Source organism: Mustela nivalis, assembly GCF_964662115.1.
Source record: "Mustela nivalis genome assembly, chromosome: 1".
In the NCBI taxonomy this organism is placed as follows: Eukaryota; Metazoa; Chordata; class Mammalia; order Carnivora; family Mustelidae; genus Mustela; species Mustela nivalis.
Window position 1 is genome coordinate 201,705,379 of NC_139020.1, and position 27,439 is coordinate 201,732,817.

The 27,439-nt window shown below is 55.2% G+C and overlaps 2 protein-coding genes across 3 annotated transcripts in view; one reads left to right on the forward strand and one right to left on the reverse strand.

Moving 5' to 3' along the window:
• The first annotated feature begins 19 nt into the window (after nucleotides 1-19).
• GDF1 (growth differentiation factor 1) lies at nucleotides 20-1,952 on the forward strand. Its single transcript, XM_082706985.1, has 2 exons — nucleotides 20-484; nucleotides 1,117-1,952. The coding sequence occupies exons 1-2, from the start codon at nucleotides 160-162 to the stop codon at nucleotides 1,899-1,901; spliced, it is 1,110 nt and encodes a 369-aa protein (XP_082563111.1). The 5' UTR covers nucleotides 20-159; the 3' UTR covers nucleotides 1,902-1,952.
• Nucleotides 1,953-2,312: 360 nt separating this feature from the next.
• Nucleotides 2,313-27,439, reverse strand: part of UPF1 (UPF1 RNA helicase and ATPase) — a 37,876-nt gene continuing 12,749 nt past the window's right edge. Inside the window, exons 2-24 of one of the 2 annotated variants that reach the window (XM_082706844.1) lie at nucleotides 25,891-26,033; nucleotides 24,183-24,272; nucleotides 21,790-21,957; nucleotides 21,284-21,464; nucleotides 19,273-19,434; nucleotides 18,537-18,621; nucleotides 18,254-18,352; nucleotides 17,698-17,806; nucleotides 17,392-17,551; nucleotides 17,149-17,267; nucleotides 16,495-16,659; nucleotides 16,279-16,393; nucleotides 15,655-15,798; nucleotides 14,795-15,008; nucleotides 10,206-10,323; nucleotides 9,652-9,808; nucleotides 8,869-9,011; nucleotides 7,543-7,717; nucleotides 7,015-7,096; nucleotides 5,462-5,623; nucleotides 5,111-5,328; nucleotides 4,712-4,834; nucleotides 2,313-4,179 (exon numbers count right to left, since the gene is read on the reverse strand). In XM_082706844.1, the coding sequence (XP_082562970.1) occupies nucleotides 4,715-4,834; nucleotides 5,111-5,328; nucleotides 5,462-5,623; nucleotides 7,015-7,096; nucleotides 7,543-7,717; nucleotides 8,869-9,011; nucleotides 9,652-9,808; nucleotides 10,206-10,323; nucleotides 14,795-15,008; nucleotides 15,655-15,798; nucleotides 16,279-16,393; nucleotides 16,495-16,659; nucleotides 17,149-17,267; nucleotides 17,392-17,551; nucleotides 17,698-17,806; nucleotides 18,254-18,352; nucleotides 18,537-18,621; nucleotides 19,273-19,434; nucleotides 21,284-21,464; nucleotides 21,790-21,957; nucleotides 24,183-24,272; nucleotides 25,891-26,033 (3,129 nt within the window). In that variant the 3' untranslated portion in view covers nucleotides 2,313-4,179; nucleotides 4,712-4,714. Of the gene's footprint in view, nucleotides 4,180-4,711; nucleotides 4,835-5,110; nucleotides 5,329-5,461; nucleotides 5,624-7,014; nucleotides 7,097-7,542; nucleotides 7,718-8,868; nucleotides 9,012-9,651; nucleotides 9,809-10,205; nucleotides 10,324-14,794; nucleotides 15,009-15,654; nucleotides 15,799-16,278; nucleotides 16,394-16,494; nucleotides 16,660-17,148; nucleotides 17,268-17,391; nucleotides 17,552-17,697; nucleotides 17,807-18,253; nucleotides 18,353-18,503; nucleotides 18,622-19,272; nucleotides 19,435-21,283; nucleotides 21,465-21,789; nucleotides 21,958-24,182; nucleotides 24,273-25,890; nucleotides 26,034-27,439 lie in introns of both variants that reach the window. The other variant, XM_082706843.1, reaches the window with a different exon arrangement.

Here is a 27,439-nt window from a genome sequence, read left to right on the forward strand (position 1 = left end):
TATCCCCGTCCGGACCGCGGCCACTTCCCTCGGGACCCTGACCCCGCCCAGTCCCAGACCTCCGTCCGGGCCCCGGGGACCTCGGCCCCGCCCCCAGCCTGCAAGTCGAGGGTGCTCGGCGGCTCCTGAGCACTCGTCCGGCTGCTGCCAGCGAGGAAAATGTCACCGCCGCGCTACCGTCCTGGCCGCCGCGTCCTTTTCCTCCTCCTGGCCATGCTGCTGCCCTCACTGCCCCCAACCCGCGCCCCAGCGCCCCCGGGCCCCGCCGCCGCCCTGCTCCAGGCTCTCGGGCTGCAGGACGTGCATCGGGGCGCCCCCACGCCTCGGCCCGTACCCCCCGTCATGTGGCGCCTCTTCCGCCACCGGGACCCCCAGGAGGCCAGGGTGGGCCCGCGGCGGATGCCCCAGGAGACCACCCTGAGGCCGTGCCACGTGGAGGAGCTGGGGGTCGCCGGAAACATCGTGCGCCACATCCCGGACCGAGGTGAGTAGGGCCCGTGCTGGCTGGGCGTGTGCCGGGGAGGCGGAGACCCCGCTGTGCGCCCCGACACGAGCCTCCAGCGCCGCGTGGGGGAAGCCAGAGCACCTCCGAATGTCCGCACCCACCCCGTCCAGCCCATGAGAAATCTGGACCCGCCCGCACTCCATGGCCTCTTCCCCGTGGGCATCTGCGGGGACCGGTTGGAATGGTCCCAAGGCCAGGCTCCCTTGCACTGGGCAAGGCTCCTAGCTTGCAGCTGAAGCCCTGCCCCCACTCTCCTCTCCTTCCCCCCGCTGTTTCACACCATTTGATGCCTTTCCTGCAGATACCACCTCTCCAGCATCGCTTCCCCAGGGGCCCCAGGCATCCGTTCATCTCTCGCCCTGCCTGGGTCCCGCGGGCAGGCCGCCCTGCACCCGGGCCGGGCCTCCTCTTACTTGTAATGGATGCCCTGCCCCCCACTCCCCGCCCCCCCACCCGCGCGCCACTTCACACCATTTGACGCCTTCTAACAGTTGGTGCCCCCAGCCCCGGGGGCTCACCTTTTCCCGGTCCGCAGCAGAAACCCCCTCGCGGGCAGGCAAGGCAGGGCGCGGGGGCGCAGCGCGAGCCCAGCCCTCTCCCTGCCTCCCCAGGTGCGCCCACCCGGCTCCCGGAGTCCGCCTGGGCCGCGGGGCAGTGCCCTGAGTGGACCGTCGTCTTCGATCTGTCCGCCGTGGAACCTGCGGAGCGCCCGAGCCGAGCCCGCCTGGAGCTGCGCTTTGCGGCGGCTGAGGCGCCGGCCAGCTGGGAGCTGAGCATAAGGCAGGCGGCGGAGGGCCAGGGCGCGGGCGCCGGGCCGGTGCTGCTCCGTCAGGCGGTGCCCACCCTGAGAACGCCGGTGCGCGCCGAGCTGCTGGGCGCCGCCTGGCCCCGCAACACGTCGGCGCCGCGCAGCGTTCGCCTGGCGCTGGCGCTGCGTCCCCGGGCCCCCGCCGCCTGCGCGCACCTGGCCGAGGCCTCGCTGCTGCTGGTGACCCTCGACCCGCGCCTGTGCCACCCACTGGCCCGGCCGCGGCGCGAAGCTGAGCCCGCAGTGGGCGGCAGCCCCGGGGGCGCGTGTCGCACGAGGCGGCTCTACGTGAGCTTCCGCGAGGTGGGCTGGCATCGCTGGGTCATTGCGCCGCGCGGCTTCCTGGCCAACTACTGCCAGGGCCATTGCGCACTGTCCGCCACGCTGTCGGGCCCCGGCGGGTCGCCCCCGCTCAACCACGCCGTGCTGCGCGCACTCATGCACGCGGCTGCCCCCAGCGCCGGCGGTCTGCCCTGCTGCGTGCCTGCGCGCCTGTCGCCCATCTCCGTGCTCTTCTTCGACAACAGCGACAACGTGGTACTGCGGCACTACGAGGACATGGTGGTGGATGAGTGTGGCTGCCGCTGACGGAGCCAGAGGGGGGCCCCAAACAATAAATACTGCGTGGTCCGCTCCCCAGTCTCGTCTGGTCACGTAAGGGTGGGAGAGGAAGCAGCCACCTCCACCATCACCCATTGCCAAGGTGGTGGGACAGTGACCCCACCTGCCCATCTCTGCCAGGGCTGGGGTCCCAGATCCCCATCCCCAGGCAGCCCATCAACTAACCCACCCAAGAGCCCAGGAGCTGCCCACCGCAGGCCCAGCTGCTGCCAGTTGCAGGGGCCAAGGTCACCCCCGCCCAACAGCCTTGCCGCACAGATCTGGTCATTCTCAGCTTTGCTGTCCAGGTGACCCCAAGGCTCCCAACCAGCCAGGTCCCCAGGCCAAGTGCTCTGCTATCTCCCTGCAGTTCATCTGCCCCGGTGTGAACACAAGAGCTGTTTATTAAGATTTTATTGGTGACAATAGAGCTTAAAACAAATCGACCAGAAATCAAAAGTTACATTGCCTTGGTACAGATGCTCCTCAATCTGGAAAACGGAACTGCTGCTATGAAGGTGGAGAACAAAGCAAACAGCACAAAGCGGAGGCAAAGCATGCCAAGGACAGACAGGGCAGGTGGGCGGGCACAGGTGTTGCCCACGGGGTGTGTCGCACAAGGGGTCATAGCGGAAACCTATCCAAACTCTATGCCTCTATGTGGCCTATCAAAAGAAGGGGGAAACCGAAAGCCCTACAGCAATGGTAATAAATAAGAGGCCTTGCCAGAAGGAAGGTGGCTTGTGTGTCCCCGTCTCCCAAGTACAAGCTGGAATCTGGAGGCTTCAATAAGGGCCAGTGTCGGCCTCACAGGGATGGGGAAGCTGGAAGGGGGGGGGTGTAGGGTCACCAGGGCCTAGGTAGGCAGGGGATGGTCCCCAAAGAGGTGGTTGTCAGGGAGACTACTATCCCACCATGGGGTGCAAGGAGCTGGGGGTGGCTCTCCCCGCTTGAGCAGCTCCTTGAGTTCTGGCCCAGACCCCACAGAGGCCCCCTCTACCAGCTAAGGTGACAAACTGCTCCAAGCCCCTTCGGCATAGAACCCATTTTTTTCTGAAACTCCTTTTCCCAAAAAAAGCAGAAATCACCCCACCCCATCACAGCTGTACCCACAGGCAGAAGGTCTCCCAACTTGGAGGGTGGGGTAGAGAACAAGGTAGGTGGGGTGCTCGGCGTGTCCGACCAGCCACAGGGACTGTGGGTGCCTCCTGGGGGGACGGGTCCTCTTGGCTGCTGTCTTCCACCAAATCCTCAGGAAGGACCCCGGGGAAGAAGCCTCTGGTCAGGGAACCGCCACCTCCCCACCCTCTGGCCTCCCGGCCAGTCCTGCCCAAGGCCCGGCCCAGGGTGGGTGGGGCACGAGTCCGCGGCGTGTGGGAAGCACGTTGCTTCTCAGAGTCCAGCGGAGACTGGGGCTGCCTGGCCCGGGACGAGACTGTGCTCTCTCACCGCCCTGACGTGCAGGGAGAAGCCGCTGGAAGCTAAATCTGAAAACAAAAATTCTCCTCGCGATCCCGTCACAGGTGTTGATCCTAATCTTGAGATGTGTTGCCTTGTTTAAACTTCCTTTCTGGAAGCTTCTCGAATCTCCCAGGTCCACCACTAAGATTTGAGAGACAAACTCAGGAAAGTATATTTTTCAGTACTCCTTTGAAAGAATCTTTAAAAAACAAACAGAAAAACCCCAAAACACCGTGTTTTCTTTAAATGAAACCCTCTTAGAACACAGGCAGCGTGACCAGGGCAGTTTCAGAGCTGGCGGGGACAGAACCCACACCTTCGCGGGGATCTCCCGGCACGGCCGCCCCGGCAAGGAGCCTGCTCGGCACAGAAATGCGAAGTTTTTCCTGCTAAAACGTAGTCCCCTTTCAATAAAAGAGAAACAGAAAGAAAAGAACAGAGGAAAGGGCTACTCTGAGATGAGGGTCTTCCTCCCTCCGCCCTGGTCGCAGACCCAGGTGTGGACGCGGCGAGCGCTGGGCCTCCTTGGCGAGCGGGGCTGGCAGGGCTCGCTGGCGGGCGGTCCTCCGCGGCCGCCTGCCTCCCGTTCTCCCTTCTCCTTCTCCTCGCCGCCGCGGGCCAGCAGTGGGCGCTCGCTCTGTCTCGGGCTCCTCTCTCCCTCGGGTGCTCCTCTCCCTCTCCTGTTGCTCACAGTGGTGCTTCAGTTTTAGCAGTGGAAAACAGGTATCCATTTATTTTTATTTTTTATTACCCAGAATAAGATGCTGATGGACTAAGCCACATAGCTTAGCTCTTCCGCTGCCACCTGCAGGGAGGGAGGAGGGCAAGGGGCCATCAGAGCAGCTCAGGGTGGGGGGGCCCCGCAGGTGCAGGGCTCCTCCCCCCACTCCACTGTGTGCCTGTGAAACAGGACCTCGGAGGCTGGCCGGGCACCCAGACTAGTGACTCCCCACCCAAAGAGAAGGAAGCCAACCACCCCACTCACCCGGCACACACACGGGTAGAGGACCCGGGCCCAGGTTTACCCAGCTCTGGTCACACCACATTCAGGGGAATCCTATGTCAAGGTCTTAATGGCACCCTGAAGCCCCTCGTGCAGAGGTGCCCCATGTAGCTGCGGCCAGGACTCCCACATCCACCCCTTCCTCACGGAGCTCCAGGACTCAGCAAAGGACTACCATGTAGGGAGCTGGGATGAAGCCCCTATTCCCCGGCCACCACAAGCAGATGCACAGGACAAGCTGGCCTCCTGGGGACCTGAGACCCCTACCACACATTTCCCTGATTTCCCATCATGTCCAGATCCCGATAAAGACCTCCTGCAGGGGTCAGCTTGCCTTCTAGTACTGGGACAGCCCTGTCACTCCGCCGTGCTGGTATGCCCGCTCCCCTTGGTACGTGGAGTCTTGCGACAGTGCCACATCAATCTGTGACTTAAACTCATCACCAAGGTAACTGTCCTGGAAAACAAAATTGGGGAGATAAGCATCCCCTTGGAGGATGTGCTGACATCCTTCCAGCCTCAAAAACCTACCCCAGAGAAGGATCTGAAAACCCGGTTCTGAAATCTAAGTGGCAGGAAACCCATATGGGTCACCTCACCATCCGACACAGGTCATCCAGCTCCGCTAAGACCCTGCCATCCCCCTGCCGAGGGCAGCCAGACAGAGCGGTGCTCAGGTCTGCAGGGGTGAATGTGGGGGCTCAGTCCCAGCAGCCCTGCCCTCCCTGCTCACCTGGGACAGCTCGGGCTGGGAGAGGCCGGGCTGGCTCATCTGGGAGGGCTGGCTCATGGAGATGTAGCCCTGGGTCAGGGCGCCCTGGGAGAATGGCTGCGACGCCACATCTTGGCTGGCCTGGCTGTTGGGGAGATTCGTCTGGCTGGGTCCAGGGAGCCCAAAGCGGTTCTTCTGACGCCCCCCACGACCAGTCTTGCCTTTTGGGGTACCCCGGCCTGAAAGACAGCAGTCCAGGTTCCTTGAAGGAGATCTGCACCCAGCCGACAAGCCCGGCTGCCCGAAGCCCAGACGTGAAAAAATTTTGGTGCCAGCGTGCTTTTCACGACGAGCAGCCACCCGGCGGCTCACCTGCGGCCGGCCCATTTGCTTGTCCGAAGTACCCTGGCGGTGGCATGGGGGGCATGACCAGATTGAAGGGGATGGGAATGTTCATGGCGGCCACGTGGCTGGGGCCCGCGCTGATCATGCCAATCTGGTCGTGGGTCTGGAAGTACATGTTTGAGGGCCGGCCTGCAAGACACAAGGCAGACGGCGGGTGTCACCGCCACATCCCACTGCGCCCACACCTGGGCCACGAATGAATGCTGAGGAGCTGGAATGTCACTCTCATCCTGCCGCTGCTGTCACAGGGTTTCTTGGTGCAGCCTGACAGCAAAGCCACTGCAGTGATACAGAATCTCACGACTCGACCCCCACTCTGGACAGCCTCCCAGGGGTGGCTCCTGGGAACAGGACTTTTCTCCCAGGGGACTGGAGAATCCCTGGCCTGTAAGCATCCAAAAGACTGAAGCTGTGATGCATTTCCAACTGAAAAAAAAAGTTCTTTAAGCTCACATTACCTGCACACACACACACACACACACACCCACCCCCACCATAACCACCAAAAGCAAGAAAACACCTAAGTGGACAGACCAGTGGATCCCACTGAAAATGCAGGCCCCCAGGCACCCCCGGGGCTAGGCTAGACTTGGTCTTTGTCAGTGTCTAGAGCTGCCCAAGGGCTGGGTAGTCAAAGGGAGCCAAGGCAGGACAGCATAGCCTTCTGGTCCGCCCTCCGGGGCTGAGAACCTTAGCTGGATCCACAGGGAGCTCAAGGATGAAAGACGGGCCCAGTGTTCCTACACGGCAACTCCCTGGATGTGGCAACATCTGTCACTTGAGCCCAGCAACCAGAATACAAGGGAAGCAGGGAAAGGTGGCTTGCCTACTTCACAAGTGAGAGGAACTGCTGGGCTGCCCTGGCCCCAGGATGGCCACTGAACCCACAAGATGACAAAGCTCAGTGTAAAATGCAGGCTTGTGGCACCAAGCACCCAGGTGAGCAAGTCACACTCTGTAGAGGCTGGTGCAAGGAAGGGTCCCAGGGGACAGGGACCTGGGGGATGAATGGGAACCATCTAGACACCGGCTCAGGCAAGAGGAAGTGCTGCACACAGCAGGGGTAAGGCTCAGCCCCAGGACAGAGACCCCATACAGGAGAGCAAGCGGAAACGGGAAGGCCGGTGAAACGAGAACCGAGTCTGTGGGCGGCCTGGAGAGCTACAGGGGGGCCCCCCTAACTGAGTGGGTGAACCAAGTGTAGGGTGGGTAGGGAGCACTGCGCCCTGGGGCCCGGGAGCAAACAGACAGAACTACAGTATTTGCTTGCAAACCTCCACAAGCAAAGCTCTGATAGTTAAGAAACAAAAACAAAAAACAAAAAACCACAACGTATGTAGACACTGACAAAGACCAAGTCTTTGATTTCAGACAAGAGAAGGTGAGAAGGTGCTCTGTCAGGCAGTTTCTGTGGACAGAGGCTTGGGAGGTCACCCCAGGAGTGACAGGGCCAAAAGCTGCAGGCGTGGGAACAATCAACACCCACAGGGCCAGTGCACTCCCCCGGAGAGCAGACTCACCCTGGCTGCTGCGATCGTAGACCGATCCGGGGATGATGGCCTCCCGAGCATCATACATGGCTGTTGTCATGAAGCGGGCTCCCTGCAAGGGTTCGCACAGGTGAGGAATTTACCACCTTGACACAAGAACTCTCTCAAGCTCTGGGGGCCAGGCCACGCTAAGGCCGAGCTCCAGGCCGACCCCAGGCTTGCTGACTGCTGGGCTCTGGGCCTCGCCCACCCCTCCTCCACTGGCCTAGCCTTTGACGCTGAACGGATCTGTCTTCGGGCTTCACCTCACCTCAAACAGCACCAGCTCCTAGGTCCCCCAGAGCACCCTGGGTTCACAGGGTTTCTCACTGCCCAGTCCACCTCCTAACTGCCACCCAGGACTTTACAACCCAAAAGGCCAAGTTGGAAAGCTTCGGAGACACGGGACGAGAGAGATCCGTGACAACAGGCCACACGGACACGTGTGACTGCCCTCAGCTCACACTTGCGGGGAACAGCAGCCCAGCTGGGCCCCCGACCCCGCCCGCGGCCGCTCACCGGATTGATGGTGTTGACGAGCTTCCTGGGCTTGCTGAACTGCATGAGGCTCTCGCGCAGATTGTTCAGCGGCCCCTCCACCAGCACCTTCTGCTCCTTGTAGTAGTTCAGCAGGTGGTTCCAGAGCGGCTGCTTGGACAGGGCCTTCGGGTTGCCCACGATAATGACCCCGTACCTGCAAGGCGTGGCCACAAAAACAAGGCATTTGAGGCTCTGCATGGTATGCAGACCACTACGTAACACAGTGAAGCAAGACAGAACAAAAGCCCAAAATCCATACCCAAGGTCACAGGATGTGCTCCTCGCGCCCCATCTGCCTCCCTGCCCGGGCGCCCAGCCTGCCTCCGACAGCACCATGAGCGCTGGGCCCAGACGAGCACACTGCTGTCACAGTGACCTGGTGCTGGAGCCCACCAGGCAAGCTGTCCCTAGCGCACCGGGCTTATCTGCAGACAACTTCGGAGGTGCCCAGACATCAAAACCCCTCCATGAGCAGAGGAGCTCAGACGAGCCTCCTTGTTTGAGCCACGGGTTGGCCTTCTGGGAAGTCAGCCGCAGCCCCCAGCAGGCTCTGTGGCCTCGGGAAGCCCGACAGGCCAGGGCACAGACCTCAGTGACCAAACCGGGGACTGGCTTCTCTGGTGGACGCTCACCCCACCCAGCTGTTTCAGGACCCCCATACCCCAGGGCTGGCCACCAAACAAGACAGCAGCCTAGAAGGGGGAGGCGGTGACAAATAACCACCAATGTGCCCCGACAGGGAAAGGAACCAATGGAAGAAGTGAGCCTGACTTCAGGCTGGTGTGGTGGTAGCTGTGGTCTGGTTTTACTCAAAGGTGACGAAGAGCCACCTTATTCTCTCTAGGCCCCCTCTGCTATCATCATTTCAAAACATATTACATTCTAGGGCTAAAAACATAGACAAGACCAAAAGATAAGATTCAGGGATTAACTGTCTTCACAGAGATACAAACTGCACTAGTGGGTTTTGAGCTTAGGACAAAAGGGCCTAGATGACCCTGCCCACAAAACTGAGGCCACACAAGCCCACCAGGACAGGAAACAAAGGCACCTCGTCGGGACGACTTCTCCCTAAACTACCTCTTGGGAGCACTCTGAGCTCTGGCACTGGCGAAGCCCAGTGACACCCAAGTGGGGCCTGAAGTTCAGCTGTGGTGGGAGGAGAACTGGAGGAGGCAGCGAACCAGGCCAGCAGCAGCCCTTGGGCAGACCCTCCCAGCTTCAGGGAAAAGTCAATCTGGAACTCCCGTGGCAGGAGGAGGCACCTGCCACCAGCAAGGCCCAACAGGACACAGTCCTCCATACCTTGCTCTGGTCAGGGCCACATTAAGCCGCCTGGGGTCATTTAAAAACCCGATGCCTTGGTGCTCGTTGGCTCGCACACAGGAAAGGATGATGAAGTCCTTCTCTCGCCCCTGGAATGCGTCCACACTGGCGATCTCCACCTCCTACAAGGGACCCATGGTCGCAGTCAGCCAGCTGGCTGCCTTTAAGAACCCTCAGATTGTGGGAATGTTGTTGGGATGAACTGTCCAGTCCCACCAAGGAGCCTGGGACCTGAAGCCTACAGAGACCCCAGCGCCAGCCTCCGGCAGCAAGGAGGGAGCCCCTCTGGCTGGACCTACTCCCCCTGGGCTTTCCCGGTCCCCAGCCCCTCTCTCCTGGCCTTCCCATGCTCTGGTTGTTTTCTTAACTGTGGCAATTTGTTTCCCAATAATAAAAGCACACATCCTTGCCGCAAAAGCCCTTAGACAGCACCCAAGTTAACAAAACAGAGACCACCTGACATGGTCACTTGGGCACTACTTCGTGTTTTGGTTCATCTCTGCAGAGAAAGAGAATCCTGTGGTCCCGCACCCTTCCAGCACACAAACCCTGGATGCTTCACCCAGACAATGGTGCAAGAGGGAACAGCATTTTCATGACCATGTAACATCCACCATAAGGCCAGAGGGTAATCATACCATACGGTTCAACTTGGAAGTATTTTCAGTTTTGCTCTGAAAACCATCCTGAGAAAAATCCAAAGGGAACACATGCCCTCCCAGGACGGCGGCAAGGGCCGCAGGCACAGCTGGGCGTGCGCACCTGGTAGAGCTTGGTGTGCAGGGAGCCGCTGAACTGCATGTACTGCACCAGGTAGGAGCGCTGGCCCTCGTACGGGGTGATAATGCCGATCTGGTCGGGCTTGGCCCCTGCCTTCAGCAGCTTCGTGGTGATCTTCTCCACGTTGGCAGCTTCCGTCCTAGGAAAACCCACCTTTCAGTTCCTCGGCTGCCCCCGCGGGCCTGGAGACCGAGGCCGGAAGCCACGGGAGGTGTAGGGCGGTTCCACGTCCAGGGCCGCCCTGAGAAGGCTTTGCCCGCTGCGCCCAGAGCCGGGCTCCCCACCATTTACCAAGGGAGTCAAAGGGGATGGGGGAGGCTCACACGTGGGCTTAGCAGTATCTGCTCAATAGAACACACATTGAAGATGCAAAGTGGAAACAGCTGCTGGTTTAAGTGTCTACACACAGCGGGGACAAGGAGGGCTAGGAGAAGCTTCAGAACCATGGCAGAAAACGAACACATGGGCAGCGGCCAGCGGCTACTCGCCAAGCTGCCACTGAAGCCGGCAGACACCAAGGGCGAGTCTCCGCTTACCTGTTCAGGTAGGAGGTGCCTGAGCTGGCGATCTCCTCTTGGCCCTGGGTCACGTAGAAGAACATTGGCTTATCAGGCTGGGGCCACTGGAAGTCAAACCCCTTCTTCACTCGGTCGGCTATCACCAGGGAGGGAAAAGAGGCAACACTTCTCATTAGAGAAGAAAGCCACTGCCCATTCTGACTGCATACAAAGGGAACAGTGCAGAAACCCGTGCTACAGCAGTCAGCAGCAGGCTTCAAGCAAGAGACCCCGGTCAGTGGGGCCCTGAGGAGGCCACCCAAGCTGGTCCAACTGGCCCGAAATGCCCCGGAGGGAGTGAAGCTGTGCATACCAACACCCAGCTGCGCACTGCACAAAGCCGGCTCACTCCCTGAACATTACCTCCCCGTCTGGTGCTTTCTGTGGCCTGTTTAAGAAATCTCCACCTACCCCAGGGTCATGAATACATTTTTTCTTCTAGAAGCTTTACTGCGGTGCCTTAAAGGACCCATAAATCCCTCCAACTGGCTTTTGTGGATGACACTGCTGAGTCCATCTCTTCCTGTCATAGACCAAAGTCTTCGAACAGGTGGTTCTGCCCCTGGATTCTACCTTGGGCACTGTGCCCACACTACCTGAGCAACGGCAGCTCTGTAGTAACTCGGGACATCTGGACGTGTAAGCCACCACCTCCACAGAGCTCTTCATGTGCACCCTGGGTATTCTGGACCCTGTGTATTTCCTTATAATTTCAAAAATTAGCTTGTCCATTCACTTGCCCCACTGACCTCTTTGGGAATTGTGGAGCTGCATCTAATCTATAGATCAGCATGAGAAAAATGGCGTTTTTGCATCAAAACAGCCTAATACCAATGATCCACTTTATGTCAAGCTGAGAAAGGGTCCACGTCCATCTCTATCCTTCTAGCGAGGGCAGTAGCCAACAGGCTAGCTCAGTGGCACATTAGCCGAGGGGTTGCTGGAGAATGTTTGACCACTGGGGGTAGTGGGGACAGGGCTGGTCTATTACAGCCTTCAATTTCTTTCTTTTTTTTTTTTTTTTAAAGATTTTATCCATTTATTTGACAGAGAGAGACACAGTGAGAGAGGGAACAGAAGCAGGGGGAGAGTGGGAGAGGGAGAAGCAGGCTTCTCACTGAGCAGGGAGCCTGATGTGGGGCTTGATCCCAGGACCCTGGAATCATGACCCGAGCCGAAGGCAGACGCCTAGTGACTGAGTCACCCAGGTGCCCCATGGCCTCCAATTTCTGTAGTGCAAATGCTCCCGCCACAGCTGATGTCATGCTACCCCAAGAAGGGGTCTGGGTGGGTGCCAGCACTGCCTTGGGCAGGGGCCACCTTGGACCTCAAGGGTACTTCTGGGAATTAGGCTGTACTCTGGGTTCAGATTCTAGTTATTCAGATGTGTTCACTTAGAGAAGACTCACTAAGCTGAACACTTAGGACTTGGGCACTTCTTTATACTTTAACGAAGAATTTAAAAATGTGTACTCAGGGTGCCTAGGCAACACAGTCAATTAAGCTTCCAACTCCTGGTGTCCGCTCAGGTTATGATCTCAGGGTCGTGAGATCAAGCCCCGAGTTGGGCTCTGAGCTCAGCATGGGATCTGCTTCAGATTCTCTCTCCCCTCTCCCTGTCCCTCCTGCTCATGCTCAGTCACTCTAAAATAAAAAAACTTCGTTATTGTTTTTTTTATTTTTTAAATTTCTTTTCATTTAAAAAAAATTTTTAATTATTTATTTGACAGAAAAATAGCACAAGTAAGCAGATCGACAGGCAGAGGGAGAGAAAGAAGTGGGCTCTCTGCTGAGCAGGGAGCCTGATGCGGAACTCGATCCCAGGACCCTGGAATCATGACCTGAACCGAAGGCAGCAGCTTAACCAACTGAGCCACCCAGGTGCCCCTGTTATTGTTTTTTGAGGATTTTATTTATGTATTTGGCAAAAAGAGAGTGAGAAAGGGAACACAAGAAGGGGAAGCAGGAGAGGGAAAGCAGGCTTCCCGCCAAGCAGAAAGCCTGATGTGGAGCTTGATTCCAGGACCCTGGGATCATGATCTGAGCTGAGGAAGACGCTTAACAACTGAGCCATCCAGGTGCCCCTGAAATAAATAAATCTTAAAATAAATATATATACATGTATGTACTTAGCAGGTGCTGACCATGTGCTGGGCACAGAGGACACCACAGGGAGAAGCCACCACCACCCCTGCTCCCTGCCCCTCAGATCTGCCACCATGGAGGCAGGCAGAGCAGGGCCAGCAAGGGTCAGAATCCGTGCTGAGCGTGGCTTTCCCAACTTGTGTCAAATTGCAAACAAGTTCCTTGTAGCCTGGCCTTTCCTAGCGCCACCACCATGACCAGCAACGCTGTAAGCGTCATCGTGATGGGAACACTCATAGTGCCATCAACTCCCAGGACCGCATGGCACCATGGCTGCACAGCTTGGCCAGGCGCACACGCTCAGCCTCCATCTCACCTAGGTGGTAGGCCAGACAAGGCCAACATGGCAGGCTGCTGGCATTAACCAGACATTAAGAACGCCAGTCTCGGGGCGGCTGGGTGGCTAGGTGGGTTAAAACCTCTGCCTTTGGCTCAGGTCATGATCCCAGGGCCCTGGGATCCAGACCTACATGGGGCTCTCTACTTGGTGGGGTGCCTGCTTCCTCCTCTCCCTCTCTGCCTACTTGTGATATCTGTCAAATAAATAAATAAATAATCTTTTTTAAAAAATGAAGAAAAAAAGCAAGCCAGTCTCGGGGCAGTTGGGTGGCTCAGTTAAATGTCTGCCTTCGATTCAGGTCACAATCCCAGGGTCCTATGATCAACCCCCAAATCAGGCTCCCTGCTCGGCAGTGCCCCCTCCCTACTCCCATTCCTCCTGCTTCTATTCCCGCTCTCTGTCAAATAAATAAATAAAAATCTTTAAAAAAAAAAAAAAAAAAAGGAATGCCAGTCTCAGGATCCCTTATATGCCCTAAAAAGTTGAGGAATCCAAGCAGCTACCATTTCCATAGTTTACATCTAGTGACATTTACTACATTTTAAACCCAGAAACATAAAATACTTATGAATTCCTTTAAAAATAAACATATCAGGGACGCCTGGGTGGCTCAGTTGGTTAAGCAGCTGCCTTCGGCTCAGGTCATGATCCCAGCGTCCTGGGATCGAGTCCCACATCGGGCTCCTTGCTCGGCAGGGAGCCTGCTTCTCCCTCTGCCTCTGCCTGCCTCTGTCTGCCTGTGCTCGCTCGCTCTCTCTCCCTCTGTCTCTGGCAAATAAATAAATAAAAAAATCTTAAAAAAAAAAATAAAATAAAAATAAACATATCAGCAAAAATTTTTAATGAAAAGTAGTATTTCCCACAAAAATATACATCTCGAGTTTCTACAACTCAGCTGTGGCTGACTGCTTCTGTGCACAGTCTCGCATCAGCCCCTGCAGTAGGACAATCGGACCTCACAGATGGGACGGAATTAGAAAAGGGAAGAATGTTTTCTAACTTTCTCCACAACCGTGGGATTCTGCCTGACTCCACACCAAAGCTGCATAGGAGGTCACCCTGCAGGTTGGTGATGATGGCTTTTCTCCTCTGCCTGCCCTTGGGATGGCCTCTGACTTTGTAACATCCTTGTGGGCCATCAGAATGGAAAGTACTTGTTCACCAAGTCAGAGCTCCCAAAGACTCACACACTTCATAGACACTTGTCACTACCACAGATCTCATCAGAAAAGCCACTCGACATTGGAGAGACTTGGTTGGCCCAGATCAGGAACATGAGTTTTCCAAAATTCTGCTTTTCATTTTGAGTCCTTAGGTTTTATCACTGGAGATAAGGATTGTCAATTGTTTTCCTTGAAGCCACAGGCTGACTCACTTTGATAATTTCTGGGAAAGAACCTGCTGAACACCTCAGTCTGAATGACTGACCATACTGTGTCCCTGAGTCCTTTTAAAAGCACCTACCATACTTGCCAAGTGTCTTAGAAGAGCTCCCTACCTCGACACGCACAGGGTCATATGGATGTGCACAAAGTGAGTACGCGTCACTGAGGCATTCAGGGTCTTGCCTGCTGCAAGCATGTGGCGGTGACGACACATGGCAGTCTGGCAGCACTGTCCCCACTGATGCCAAGGCACCAGCCAGCAGCCCTCCAGGGTTGCCTCTGCACCCTCAGCACGAGCGTCCTCATGGCAAAAGGGCATACAACGCCTCAGTATTATCACGAGGGTAGTTCTAACCTCCGTCCTGTGAAGCCCCAGGGCCCGGGTTTCGAGAACAACAGGGTAAGGAGTGGGAGGAACAGTCAGCTCTGCCACCTCCCGTTCTGTCCGCTGTGTGATAAGCCCAAGGTGTGAGTTCTCAGGTAGTGACTCTGCATTTCACCAGGTCAAGCTCCCCCACGGCCACATGCCAAGGATGTTCCACACTCCAGGGGGGACACGCCATCCCGCAGACCACTGTACCTCTCTGAGGTGCCCCTTACACATGAGATCACCACATAAGACAACTTAGGCAGTGACAACAGGTGTCATCTCGCCAGGCTCAGTTCCCTCTGGCCCCCCACTGCGGGTTGAGCGCTACCTGCAGTGACGCCGTTCTGGAGGGAGCCCTCGTAGAAGATGTTGGAAGGGAAGGCGCTGAGTGCGGGATGCATCCGGTACTGGACCTGCAGGCGGATGGGGCGGATGCCCAGCACCACCAGGCGCTCGAAGAGCGACTGAGACAGTCCCGCTTTGGCCGCTTTCTTGCACATCACCACAGGGCCCAGCTGGCAGTGATCGCCCACGAGGATGAGCTGTGGTGAGAGGCCCACACAGGTGAGGATCTCAAGTATGAAACAGGAGATGTCTGCGTAGGGGGGCACGAAAGGGCCCTGGTGTTCTACGACCACCCAGTCATGTAGGACTCAAGCAGTAAGAGCCAACCAGCACGGGAAACCGCCCCCACATCCAGGTATCCAGCTTTCCCAAACAAGCTTGGTCACATCACTTCTCTTTTATGAAAGACCTCCGTTAGCATGGCAACAGCGTTTGTCGTAAAAGCAAAAATCTTATCATTTCTTTTGGTTGTCAGAAACAGATACTACCGGAGGTCTTCTGTAAAAGCAAAGCAGTGTAATATGAATTTTCAGAAAGCAGGGATATTCTTCACTTTATCCCATTTTGGCTTGTGAGAGGTTTCAAGGCAGAGCTTTACTGTTGGATAGCAGGGGAAACCTAAACATGGAACAACAGACTTGCACTCAGGACCCACAAGAGGTGGGGAAACCCATCCTTCCAAGAACCCTCAGTAAGCCCACTGGGCACCCCTCTGCTCTGCCAAGACATCACACAGCACTACAAAGCATTACCAAAAACAACCCCCCAGCGCTGAGAATGACACGGAACTGGAAAGAGAGAACACACACTGGTTTTCAAACAGGACGACGGTGAATGGCCCACCTGCTTGGCGCCAAGGACCACAGGGACCATGCACTCTGGTTCAGTGGCCTGGGTGCTCTCGTCAATTAAAATGGAGCGGAACTGCATCTTGGCAAGCCTCGGGTCCCCTGCACCCACACACGTGCAGCAGATGACATCTGCGTTCTGAAGACGAGAGCAGGCAAAACATCAGGGAACCTGCATGGTAAATGCTACCAGGTCCCCAAGGGCGGGTGGGGCAGGGCACTGGTTTGCGCCCTCCCCGACACCTACGGAAACAGGCCGCTGTCCCACCTGGACAATATCTACATCCAGACTGTAGTGGCACTACCTTCTGAGATCCTAACTGATCTAGCTTCATCAAGAAAACCTCTCAGCACAGATGTGGTTCTGTGCCTCAAGAGAGCCTCCGAGAGGCAGTGCAGAGCTGGGGAAACCTTGCTTGGTTTGTTATAGAAGAGCAGAGAGTGTTCCAGACCCACCTACAGGCCAAGATGTGCAACCACTGAGAAGGCAAACGTGGGAGGTATCAACGTTTTCTCAAAAGCAAAATAAACTGCCGTAAAGGCGCCATAGTCTGCCCAGCACACTGAAACAGGTCCCACAGCCAAACAGAACCGAGCAGCCCAGTGGTTAAGAGCTCACCATGAGCAGCTCCCTCTCGGCGGTGCGCTTCAGGGCCCGGTACCGCTTCTCGTCAGCAGAGGACAGCTCCCCCGTCTCGTCCTTCAGCTGCTGCAGCTTCTGCAGCTCTGGCATGCTGGAAGCACCGTGACACGTCAGCAGGCAGGGGAGCCAGGTGTCGCCAGGGACCACGCCCAGGACACGTGCCACGCTCGAGGCAGGCTACCCCACACCCACCTATCCATGTTCCTGATCTGGTTGTGCAGGGCCAGGAAGGACACTGGGGAGTCAATGGCCTCACGGCTCTTGGCGCAGAGCCGCACGACCTTCAGCCCAGTCTGGTGGATCTTCTCAGTCAGCTGGTCCACAGCTATGTTACTTGGAGCACAGACGAGCACAGGCCTTCAACACAAGGTGAACAAATGTCTCAGAGCTCAGCCAGAGGAAATTCAGGAAATGCTAACTGTTAAGACTGTTTTTCTGACTCCCAGAGAGTGGAGTCCCCCAACTTGTGACCTAAGACTAAAGCCAGGAGTGAACAAAGCTGAAGAAGCAAAAAACCCAACTGGTCTGGAGCTTCCAGCTCCCACCTGGTTGACACGCTTCTCATGTGCAGCTACACTACTAACGGAATCCTGCATCTCTACCCCCATCAGCACCGTAAAGACTCTCAAAGTCCGTGATGCGTACGGGCCCGACACCTGCTGCCCCACCACAGCCCTTACTGAAGCTGCAGGCTTGCTTGGGAAGAGCAACCACAGAGGCCAGATCTCATACAAATAATGTTCTCATACAAATAATGTAAAACCCAGCGTGCCAGGTAACAGGGGCCCCCAGACGTCCTGGCAGACAGGTCTCTCTCTTCCCACCTTGGGCTACCCCGAGTCCTACCCATTGCCCTGCCGCGCGAGGTGGTAGACGATGGTGGCAGAGGTCACTGTCTTCCCTGTGCCTGGTGGTCCCTGGATCAAACTCAGCGGTCTCTGCAGCACAGTCTTGACAGCATAAACCTTCAGATAACAGGTAGTCGTGAGGTGGCAGCCAGACCCGGGGAGTGGTGGGAACGCCCGCCCCAGCAGGCCCTGCCAGCTGGGCCCGCACTGTGCCGCGACCCGCCCCGGGGCAGGTGGGCACCTGGGAGTGGTTGAGGTCAGGGAGCCCCTGTGCCGTGAAGCGTTTGGGCAGCTGGCACTTGATGATCACGTCCTCCACCTCATGCCCGAGCAGCTTATGGTAGATGTAGCCCGAGACAGACGTCTCATCCACAGCGAATGTTTTCAATGCACTCTGCATCCTGGAAGGAGAACTCGAGGTCGGCGTCGCACACAACACAGCCCCCGCAGAGGAGGATGATCACTGAGACGCTGGAGGCAGAAGCCGCGCCCTAGGCCAGGCACGGAAGCAGAGCCAGCAGAGCCTGCAGGGCCAAGGCACACGTACCTATCAAATGAGGTGGACTTCCACACGAAATCCACCTGGAAGTTATGCGTCACCTCCACAGGCGCACCCACACTGCTCCGAAGCTCAATGGCGATCTCATCGCCATAATCTGTGCCGCTGAGTTAAGTTTTGTCGTTGTCAAAAGCTGGGTTTACCTTTCTGAGGAGCCTTCACTGGGTTACCGGGGAGAAAGAGCCTCCTCTGTGCCAAACATTAGCAGACACCGCCCACCTGGCCCACCCTCATCAGCAGATGCGGCCGTGGGGTCCAGGCCCCCCACTGCCAGCTCCCACATCCTCCCTGTGAGCGCGAGGGCAGTGCCCAGCATGAAGCAGTCGCATCCCGGCCGGGATTCCAACTGAGCCTCCAGAGCCCTGGGGCGCAGAGCTGGACACATCCGCACAGCACAACTGAAGCAAGGACTCAGTGGCAAATGCCAGTCAGAGGGGCCCCCTGAGCCAAGGCCGCCTACGATGCCCTTTCCTCCACCTGCGGTGACCCCCATGCAGGCCACCTGTGCTCAGGACAAGCTCACCCATCTGTACGCAAAGGATACTATCAGGGACCTTGATGACGTGGCCGATCCCTTTCCACAGGGGTGCCAGATCCCCTTTGTACCTCAGACATATCTCATCCCCCTGCATGAGCCGCATATCTTACAGAGAAAACACAGCAAGAAAGTTAGCGTTTTCAACACGTGCCGAGGCTGCCATCATGAAGAGTTCAAATTAAGGGACACTTTACAAGGGAGAAACTAGGAATTTTATGCTACTTATGGTCACAAATATTTTAAAACTTAAAATCACCTCTTAACCAAATTATGACTAAATCCTCATTACCAGAGTCAGTCTTGGGCAAAGTGAAGTAGGCGATTCTCTTCTTGTTAAGGCCCAGGTCCCACCTGACCGTGATGTTATCTTGAGTCTGAGCACATGAAAAATAAGAGCCCTGTTAGCCTGAGACACAGACACGGGCCTGGACTCCTCGTGTCTGGGTTTCCACAGCTGCGCGCCCTACGGCGCCCTCACGAGCCACGATGTCAGTGTGCCGCGTGCAGCAGCCAACCGCCTGCAACACCAGCAAGGGCACATCCAGGACAGAAGCCATGAGGACCCCCAGAACCCGCTCCAGACGACCAGGAGACCCCCACTCGACGGCTGCTCTCGGAGGCGGCTTCTCTGTGAACTGCGGAGGGAGAAGCAGCTGGCGGCCGATCCTCGGAGCTCCCGCTTCCTACACGTGCTCTTCATGAGACCGGTGCCAGAAGTGCCCTCGGTGTGCCACAGGCTCCTCGGCCCGGGCTCTCGCAGCCGTGGGCAAAGGACGCAACCCTGACTGTGAGAGATTTTGGCTGGATTTTAAATCAGAAAATACTCAGGCCGGTGTTTAGCTCCGAGCAACCAGGCATCAGCCCAAGGGTCGCTCCCTCGCCTGCCCTCAATCCACCGTCCGTCTCCGGGCACTGCGCCTCGGCCCACGTCAGCATCCGCCGTTTGCAGAGGAAACCGCCCTCCCCAGACCTTAGGAGAGATGCTGTGTTAAATGACCGAAACCCTCCTGCACACACCACATCACCTGGGACTCTTTCAGTTTCTTATCGTAGTCAGCCTCCAGCTTGACCAGAGGCCCGAATATGTTCTGGTACTGGTAGGCGTCCTCATACCGCAGGAGCACGTGCTGCGGCTCCTCGTCCACACCTGGCTTCTCCAGGTCCTCCAAGGTGGCAGAAGGATTTTCCTAGAAGACAAGCACCGCGCCTGTTCTTCCCCATTTTCGCCTATATATGAAAGGAACTACAAGCAGGTTCACTAGTCCCTAGAAGAGCAAGGCCTATCCGTCACCTGTCAGAACAAGCATCGTACAGAGGGCACCGTTGCCGGTAGCATCCACCCCAGGAGGAGAGTCCTCGTATGGGGAAGTGTACGGGGCACAGGGACACAGACACTGGCTGGATCTCTGCACACCCTTCAGTCCTTGCCATTGCCGTTACCCCTGCCCCTGCCCAGGGCTACACCAGCAGGGTAAATACTGGTGATGTCACGCCAGGGACATAGCCTGACATGCCTAGACCATCAAATTGGCTACATTCCCCAACAAATGCCTAGCCCCTGAACCAGAAGAGAAAATACCGCTTTGGGGCTGCCAGAAGACCACCAGTTCTCTGTGTAAACAAAAGGGGAGGCCCTTCTTCTTCCCCCAGGCCCCCAGTTTCCTCCTCACCCTGTACTGCACCAATAGGGGTGACACTCTTCTCTGGCAGGGACAGAACAGTATTTGGTATTAGCTATAAACAGGAAAAGTCAAAGAGTTCTGGGGAGCCTGGGTGGCTCAGTCAGTTAAGCATCTGCCTTCGACTCGGGTTATGATCCTGGGGTCCTGGGATTGAGTCCCGCATCAGGCTCGCCGCTTAGCGGGGAGTCTACTTCTCCCTCTTCCCCTCCCCTCTGCTTGTGATCTCTCTAATAAAATATTTTAAAAGAGGGGGCACCTGGGTGGCTCAGTGGTTAAAGCCTCTGCCTTCAGCTTGGGTCATGATCTTGGGGTCCTGGGATCGAGTTCCGCATCAGGCTCTCTGCTCAGCAGGGAGCCTGCTTCCCCCACCCCCACCGCCTGCCTCTTTGCCTACTTGTGATCTCTGCCTGTCAAATAAATAAATAAAATCTTAAAAAAAAAAAAAGTTCTGGCCATCCAAAAATCGAAGCAGAAAGGTACCTTGCTAGAGACACTTGAGAAATATTTTGACTTGCACTCAAAGTGAAAATAAATTTACATTTAAGATTTTGGATTATGGGGGGGCACCTGGGTGGCTCAGTGGGTTAAGCCTCTGCCTTCGGCTCAGGTCATGATCCCAGGGTCCCGGGATTGAGCCCCGCTTCGGGCTCTCTGCTCAGCGGCAAGCCCGCTTCCCCTTCTCTCTCTGCCTGCCTCTCTGCCTACTTGTGATCTCTCTCTCTGTCAAATAAATGAATAAAATCTTAAAAAAAGGGAAAAAAAAGATTTTGGATTACACAGGCAATTAAAATTTATAGCCCAATTACTAAAACTTTATCATAAAAGCTGAACAGCCAGAACCAGAGAAGGGCTTCCCTAGAGAACTGGGTCTGTTGGGCAGGGCAGACACCCCACCACCCAACCAGGAAGCCCCTCCCCTCTGCTCATCCAGCCGTTGTGGGCCCTGCCTCTCTGACTTTTGTGACCGGGACCCCTTTTCCCCTGAACATTCACCCCTGGCCTGGAGTCACCCTGGCTCAGACACGTTACAGGCCCAACAAGGTCTCCCAAAACCCTCACAGTCCTGTCTCCCCAGGCCCGGCTCCCCCTGATATATGCACCCACAGCCGCCCAGGGCCAGTTCTGCTCTCCCTCCTCCTCTGCAATAAGAGAAAAAATTCCAACAACCAGAGCTGTCCTTTCCCAGAGGCCCAGCAGAAGGTGCCTGTGGGACTCCACCAAAGGGCCATTCCAGGTAGAGACTGCAGTCTCTCCTTCAAGTTGCTTCTGGAATCTCCTGTTCCAGAAACTCTCAGCAGCTCTCCCTGGACAAGAACCACGCTGAGGCAATTTTGCATTCTCGGCAGGCCCTCACCTTCCAGAGCTCCTCCAGCTTGTTGATCTGCTGGGCAGTGATCTGCCGGGCCCGCAGCTGCTCCTGCTCAGAAGGGATCTTGACCAGCCAAGAGAGGAAGCAGCGGTCCTGGATCAGGGGCTGCCACTGGGAGCTGTCCCAGTTGATGTCCTTGAGGCTGCTCTGACTGGCGCAGGGCTGCCTACAGAAACACCGAGGGCGGGAAGAGCCCAGGTGAGGATGACCTCCACCCACAAGGCTTACCTTTCATCTCAAAGTGACGTTCCCTACATCTTACTATGTGATCGTATTACCTTTAAATTGTTAGTAATACGTTGCCTCTCCCCATGCACTTGAGCTCTGAACTCTCAAAACTCTTAACACTGTTGTTACAGAATTCTTTTTATGATTTAACCAGAACACACCCCAGAAGAGTTACTCAGCATTCCCAGTTCTCTAACTAGTCCCAGCCCCCAAATATCCTCACACCTCTCCGCCCACTGGAGCTGAATGCACCCGCCCCTCACCTGCACAGCAGCACCACTACTGAGTCGGCCTTGGCAGGGATGAAGCCGAGGAGGAAGACATTGCGGCAGCCGCAGTTGTAACACTCCAGAACTGTCTCCCCCAGGGGCCCATCCTTGTGCAGAGTCACCTCTTTGCATTTTGCCCTCACGAGGTGATTTACAATGTGGCTGAAACCAGGAAATGATAAATAGTTAACACCCAAAGTTTGGCTTTTCACCACTTCCAATTTTCGAGCCCCCCGTTAAAAGTTCCGGTACCGTTCACAGTCCATTAGCAGGGGCGGTCACACCTCATCCATCTGGCGTCCCAGGGGACCAGCCCGCCCCTGAACTGGTTCCCCACTGAGCGCAAAAATCAATCCGACTTGAACAGCCTTTAAGGAAAACTTTCCTAACATGTTTCACATAGTTCCTGCTCCTTTTTTTTTAGTTCCTGCTTTCTGAAATCCTCCATACAGGGCGTGAATGAACTTATGGCTAAGGCCAAAGCTGCTGTCCCAGAGAGGCAAGAGGCCTGCCCCTTCCATGGCTCCTCTCGGCTTGCTGAGGCTTCTTGGCTGCTGCTGCTTTCCATTGCTTCTCCGGGTCCCTGTGCCTGCTTCCAGGAGCAACAGCCCCTCCTACCTTGCTGTAGGCCAGGAAACTTGATAACCAAACATACTAGAAACCTGAGGGCAGTAAAAAATATAGAGCAGCGGGGCTCAGGGCTACTCTCAGGAAGCACAGGGCCGGCTCTAAACCTTCTGAAACCACGCTGTCCCGGCTCCTTCCTTGCTGCCGCGTGGCCAGGATTCTGCTGTCCCTCCCATTTCCGGGACACAGCTCACCGACACCCAGGGCTTATGAACTCCACCTAAGACAAGCTGGCCTCGCCTGGGGTCCACGCATGGTGCATGGCTCTGCCTTAGTCTCCCCCAGCTACCTACAGCCATGCTGCGGGTCTGTCAGATACCGCCTGGCCGCACCTCGGGGAAACCCCTGCTGTTGCAAGCTTCGGCTCAAGCTCCACATTCCAACCCTCTCTGGCCTGTTCTAGCCCAGGAAGCCAGTCAGATTATCTAACCAGCTGTCACCACTCTCTGTACCCACAGAGCACCCTCTCTTCTGAAACTGTCACAACTGGGCATTTTACCAGACTGACTTCCTCCCGTCTTTTCTACAACCACCTCACCCCATTATACTGGAAGCTCCCTGAAGGCAAGTGGCTGTCCCATCATTTCTACCATCTGGCCTCATGCAAACACTCAGTGCTGGCTGATGGAGTCTGTTTTCTCTTAGAGGCCTTTCACTAACTTCCCTGATCTTGGCTCTGCTGACCGGAAGATGGGGTTGCCAGCTAAGAAGTTTTATTTAATTGCTTTTCCTGAAGGAGAGGAACTAATGCAACCACAGTAATGATGAAATTACCCAGAACATTCTGAAAATGGGACATGAATCTGGTTACCCTGAAGACGCTTTTTCTTTCAAATCTGTAGAATTAAACATCAGCCCATTTTGCCTCATCCAGAATCCCACAGTTTGCATTGCTAACTCTAAGACGACTCGAGATCTGACCACTGTGTCCTCAGGCAGCACAAGATGGTGAGCCCTGGCATGCAGCTGTGGAAGACACAGGAAGGGTGGGGACTCTGTGCAAATAAACCTGCCTATGGGCTTTTGTCACTGTATGTCTCCAAAACACAAACCCCAGAAGATGCTGCTTTCTTGTTAGCGGCCTGGAGCCCTACAAGACTCTGCTCTGCTTCTCTGTGACAGTAGTGTGAGCTGTCACACAACACGGCAGCTCTGGAGGGACACAGGACTGGATTCTGTGCTGAAATCCAAGCACCAGCACAAAACTGGTCTCACCCCAAACACAAAACACAAAACACAAAACAAGAGACCTAGTCACAGCTGCTGCTGATCAACAGCAGGAAGGGAAGCCCAGAGACGATAGTCAAGTGAACTTAATTTAATCCGATGATTCAGGATCTGGCCCGTATTAGCCCCAGGACTGCTCCGATGAGCTAAGGCCAGAGGGAGCCTTCTCAGGAAGCGGCTCCCATGGATGCCCATTACTGTCCTGGGAACATCCTCCCCAGGCACCCAGTAATGAAGATGAATGGGTGTGCCAGGAGCTCATCTTGCAGAAAAATATAAATAAAAACTGGGAATGAGAATTAAGCCAACCCTACTTGCATAATAAAAGAACCACAGAGAATAAATCAAGGGTAAATACATTAAGGCATTCACACACCACCATCTGTTTCAAGTTAAACCAGTCACAGAGGAGGGAAAAAACCAGGTTTGTTAGCGTGATTTTATATTGTGCTTTTGCTTCAACATTTCCATAATTTACACACAAATCTGAGCACAGCACTGATTAAAGACACATGCGCGGTCTGATTATCTACCTGCCAGAAGTATTTCCACGCCCGTTACAGAACCACTTCTTGCTGGTGTTACAGTAAACCACGCAAGCAGGATCGTGTATTCCGCAGTAACTAAAAAAGTCAAAACATCAACAGTTAAAGCTTCCAGTTAAAGCTGGAAGGTCTCTCTCTGGTTTTAATTTGGCAGGATGTAAAATTCTTTCCTCTTACAACATTTTAAAATTTTTCATTAAACACATACTCAAACCCAACGATCCCACTAGCAAAATCCAATCAGTTAACTGCAGAGGCGTCCTGATCTTGCAAATGCAGGGAAGGGGTACAGGGTGCTGTGGGGCTTCCCGAGAGAGAGGCCCTAGGAAACAGCAAAGCCTCTGCCAGGTGGGGGATGAGAGCTGTGGAAGGTGCCAGGGGAACCCAACAGCAGAAGTCTGACACCCCAAAGCAATCCCTAGCTACCCCACTTTGGACTTAAGTTTCAGGAGCCCTGATTTAAGCAGGGAAATCAGCATCCTTGGCTTGGGGCACACAGAGTTAAGCTGGGACCACGCTGTGTTCAAAAGACGCTCCACTTCCCGGCAGAGGGCGCCATGCTCCTGGGAACGCTCAGCTCAGACCCAGCAGCAAAGGGTCGCTGGGTGCGGGTTGCAGCCTGAGCTCAAGCTTGCAAGGAGCACCTCGAGAGAGCCCCCAGCCTCATTCTTCTGAAAACCAACAAACACATCAAAAACAAAAACCAGCTCACCACAGAATTCTGTATGTGTATGAAGCCAAGCCTCAGTCTCAAACTATAATGTGCTCCAGCCAAGAACCTTCCCTCCAACCACCCACACCATGGGGACAGCCGGGTGGGTAAGGGCATATGCAAACTAAGCACCTGCAGCTTTACCAGAACCACTTCTTCGGCAAATGTGTAGATAACAGGAACACAAAAACATCATTAACACATACGTAAAAACATTTGTAAACAAGGAGGAAAAGAGCCAAAATAAAGTTAAAAACAAAAACGCGAAATAAAGTTAAAAAAAAAAGAAGTCTCCCGACAAAGCAGGGAACAGAGCAGCACTCTGTCCTGTGGTGGGTACAATCTTCCAAGGAGCAGTGGCCTGGGAGGACGGCAAGAAAGTGACATGGCTCAGGCCCAGAGTGGCCTGACTGGCCAAGTGCCCTGAACAAGATCAATTCATCTCTTTTGGTTTCAATTTCCTTGTGTATGTGTAACAAAAAACTAAACACAAGTCTCATCTTATGGGTCCAGATACAAGGGATGGGTCCTGCTCTAGGTGAGAATTCCAAATTTGGTCAACAAGCAGTTCTAGCCACTGGCTATTTAATACCAACTTTTGGGGAATTTCGAACTCATCAGAGAGGCAGATATTTTAAAGTATCCTACAATCATCTATTTGTAAAAGAAATCTTAGCTGCTGTTTTTACTCTCTAAACCCAAGTCCTCACCAAATGTAATTCATTTCAAATGAGTGAGTGGGACAGGTACTGGGACCCACCAGGACCTGAGAGAAGGCCTCTGGGTGAATCGGGTATGAGAGGGCTGATTCCACCCTCCTGCCCAGTAACAAGGACTATGTATACACTGGCCTGAAGAACCTTCTTACTTTGGACTAACAAATGTCACAATCCATCAACTTACATGGGCTTCCAAAGCCAGCAAACCCACTCAGAATGCAAGAGCTCTAGGACATAAGTCCATGCCTCCGCCATCAGCACTTACCTGCAGGCATGTACAGGGAGATCCTTAGTGTAATAGGTATCCTCCTCATCTTCTTCGAAGTTCAACTCAGCCAACAACTGGCTGGTCTTGGCCACGCTGTCATCCACAGCCCCATTCTGCAGAATGCCCTCTGGTCCACCGACCTACAGCAGAACAGCAGCATCACCATGCAAGGCTGCAGCTCTCCGCCCCTTAGACCAGACCCACAGCTTCCCCCCAAATGAGCAGCCATGACGACCTTCCCATGAAGCGCTGGCCTGCTCTCCACCTTGAGAGAGTTCAGCTTCTTCTGAATGGACTTTTCACACTCTCCCACCTCCCTATTAAACCTACCTGGCCAAAAACAGGGTGCTGGTGGCCTAGGTCATCCACCCTGCCTCCTGCATATCCAGGTCCAACCCCACCTGGTCACGGAGCCATGACCAAACTGGGATGCTGAAGATGATGCTTTGTTCCCATGACGGGGAGCCGCAAGGAGCAAGATGACTTTATACAAAGCAGTTGCAATCCCCTCTGGGGACAGTTGCACAATGTCAGGCCACAAGGCCTGGAATCCCACCAGAGTGAAGGTTCCCGCCAAAGCCTAAGCCAGAAGAAAAGGCTGTGTCCACTGAAGATGTGAGAGAGCAGGTACCCCGTTAGTCAACATACTTCCTCTGCTGCCAGTTTCCCTTTCCAGAGAGCAGACCATCTTCATTATGAATTAGAAGTTCAATGTTTAGGATTACCTTCTGAACTCAGGCTATATCCTTACTACACATATTACCTTTTATATGTTACAATAGCAAAAATGTACTGAACAGGCAACTTTAACAACAAGCCATGAATTTCACAGGCACTTCTGCTGAGCTCACATGTCCATTCAGAGGCACACAGACTCAGTTCGCCAGAGTAACAGGCATCCTAAAGCCATCTCCAGGAACCCTGGGTGGCAGTCAACAGTCCTTGTTATCTTCCCCCTCCTGTGGGGATGACACATCTCCCACATGAGGCTGGGTCAGGCGGCAAGGGTGTGGAGTGGTGACAAGGACAGGGAGGAATAACAGGAGCCCCAGGGCAGGTGCCAGGTTTCTCTGAACTGTGGGAGAGGATCAGACACCAGCCCCCCTCCCTCCAAGAGCCCCTGCCACCTAGAGCCATGCCGTGTGGGGCCAGCTAAGGCCAGTGCAGCTCAGTCCAGCAGTGCCCACAGGGCCTTTCCCTCTCCACTGCTCCAGCTAAGTCACCTCTAAGATTCTAAAGACAGCAGTCGGGGACACCTAAGGGGCTCAGTCAGTTGAGCCTTGGATTCTTGAGCCTTGGATTCTTGGATTCAGATCATGATCTCAAGGTCATGGGATCAAGCCTGTGCTTCTGGGCTCCATGCTGCTGAGTCTTCTTGGGATTCCTTCCCTCCTCCTCTCCCTCCCCCTTTGCCCCCTGCCACTCACAAACTTGCACTCTAATAAATAAGAAAATAAAACCTTAACAACAACAACAAAAAAGACAGCAGTTCATTTAGGGATGGAGGGGGGCAGGTGGGAATGGAGAATGCCCTAGGGGGCATTCT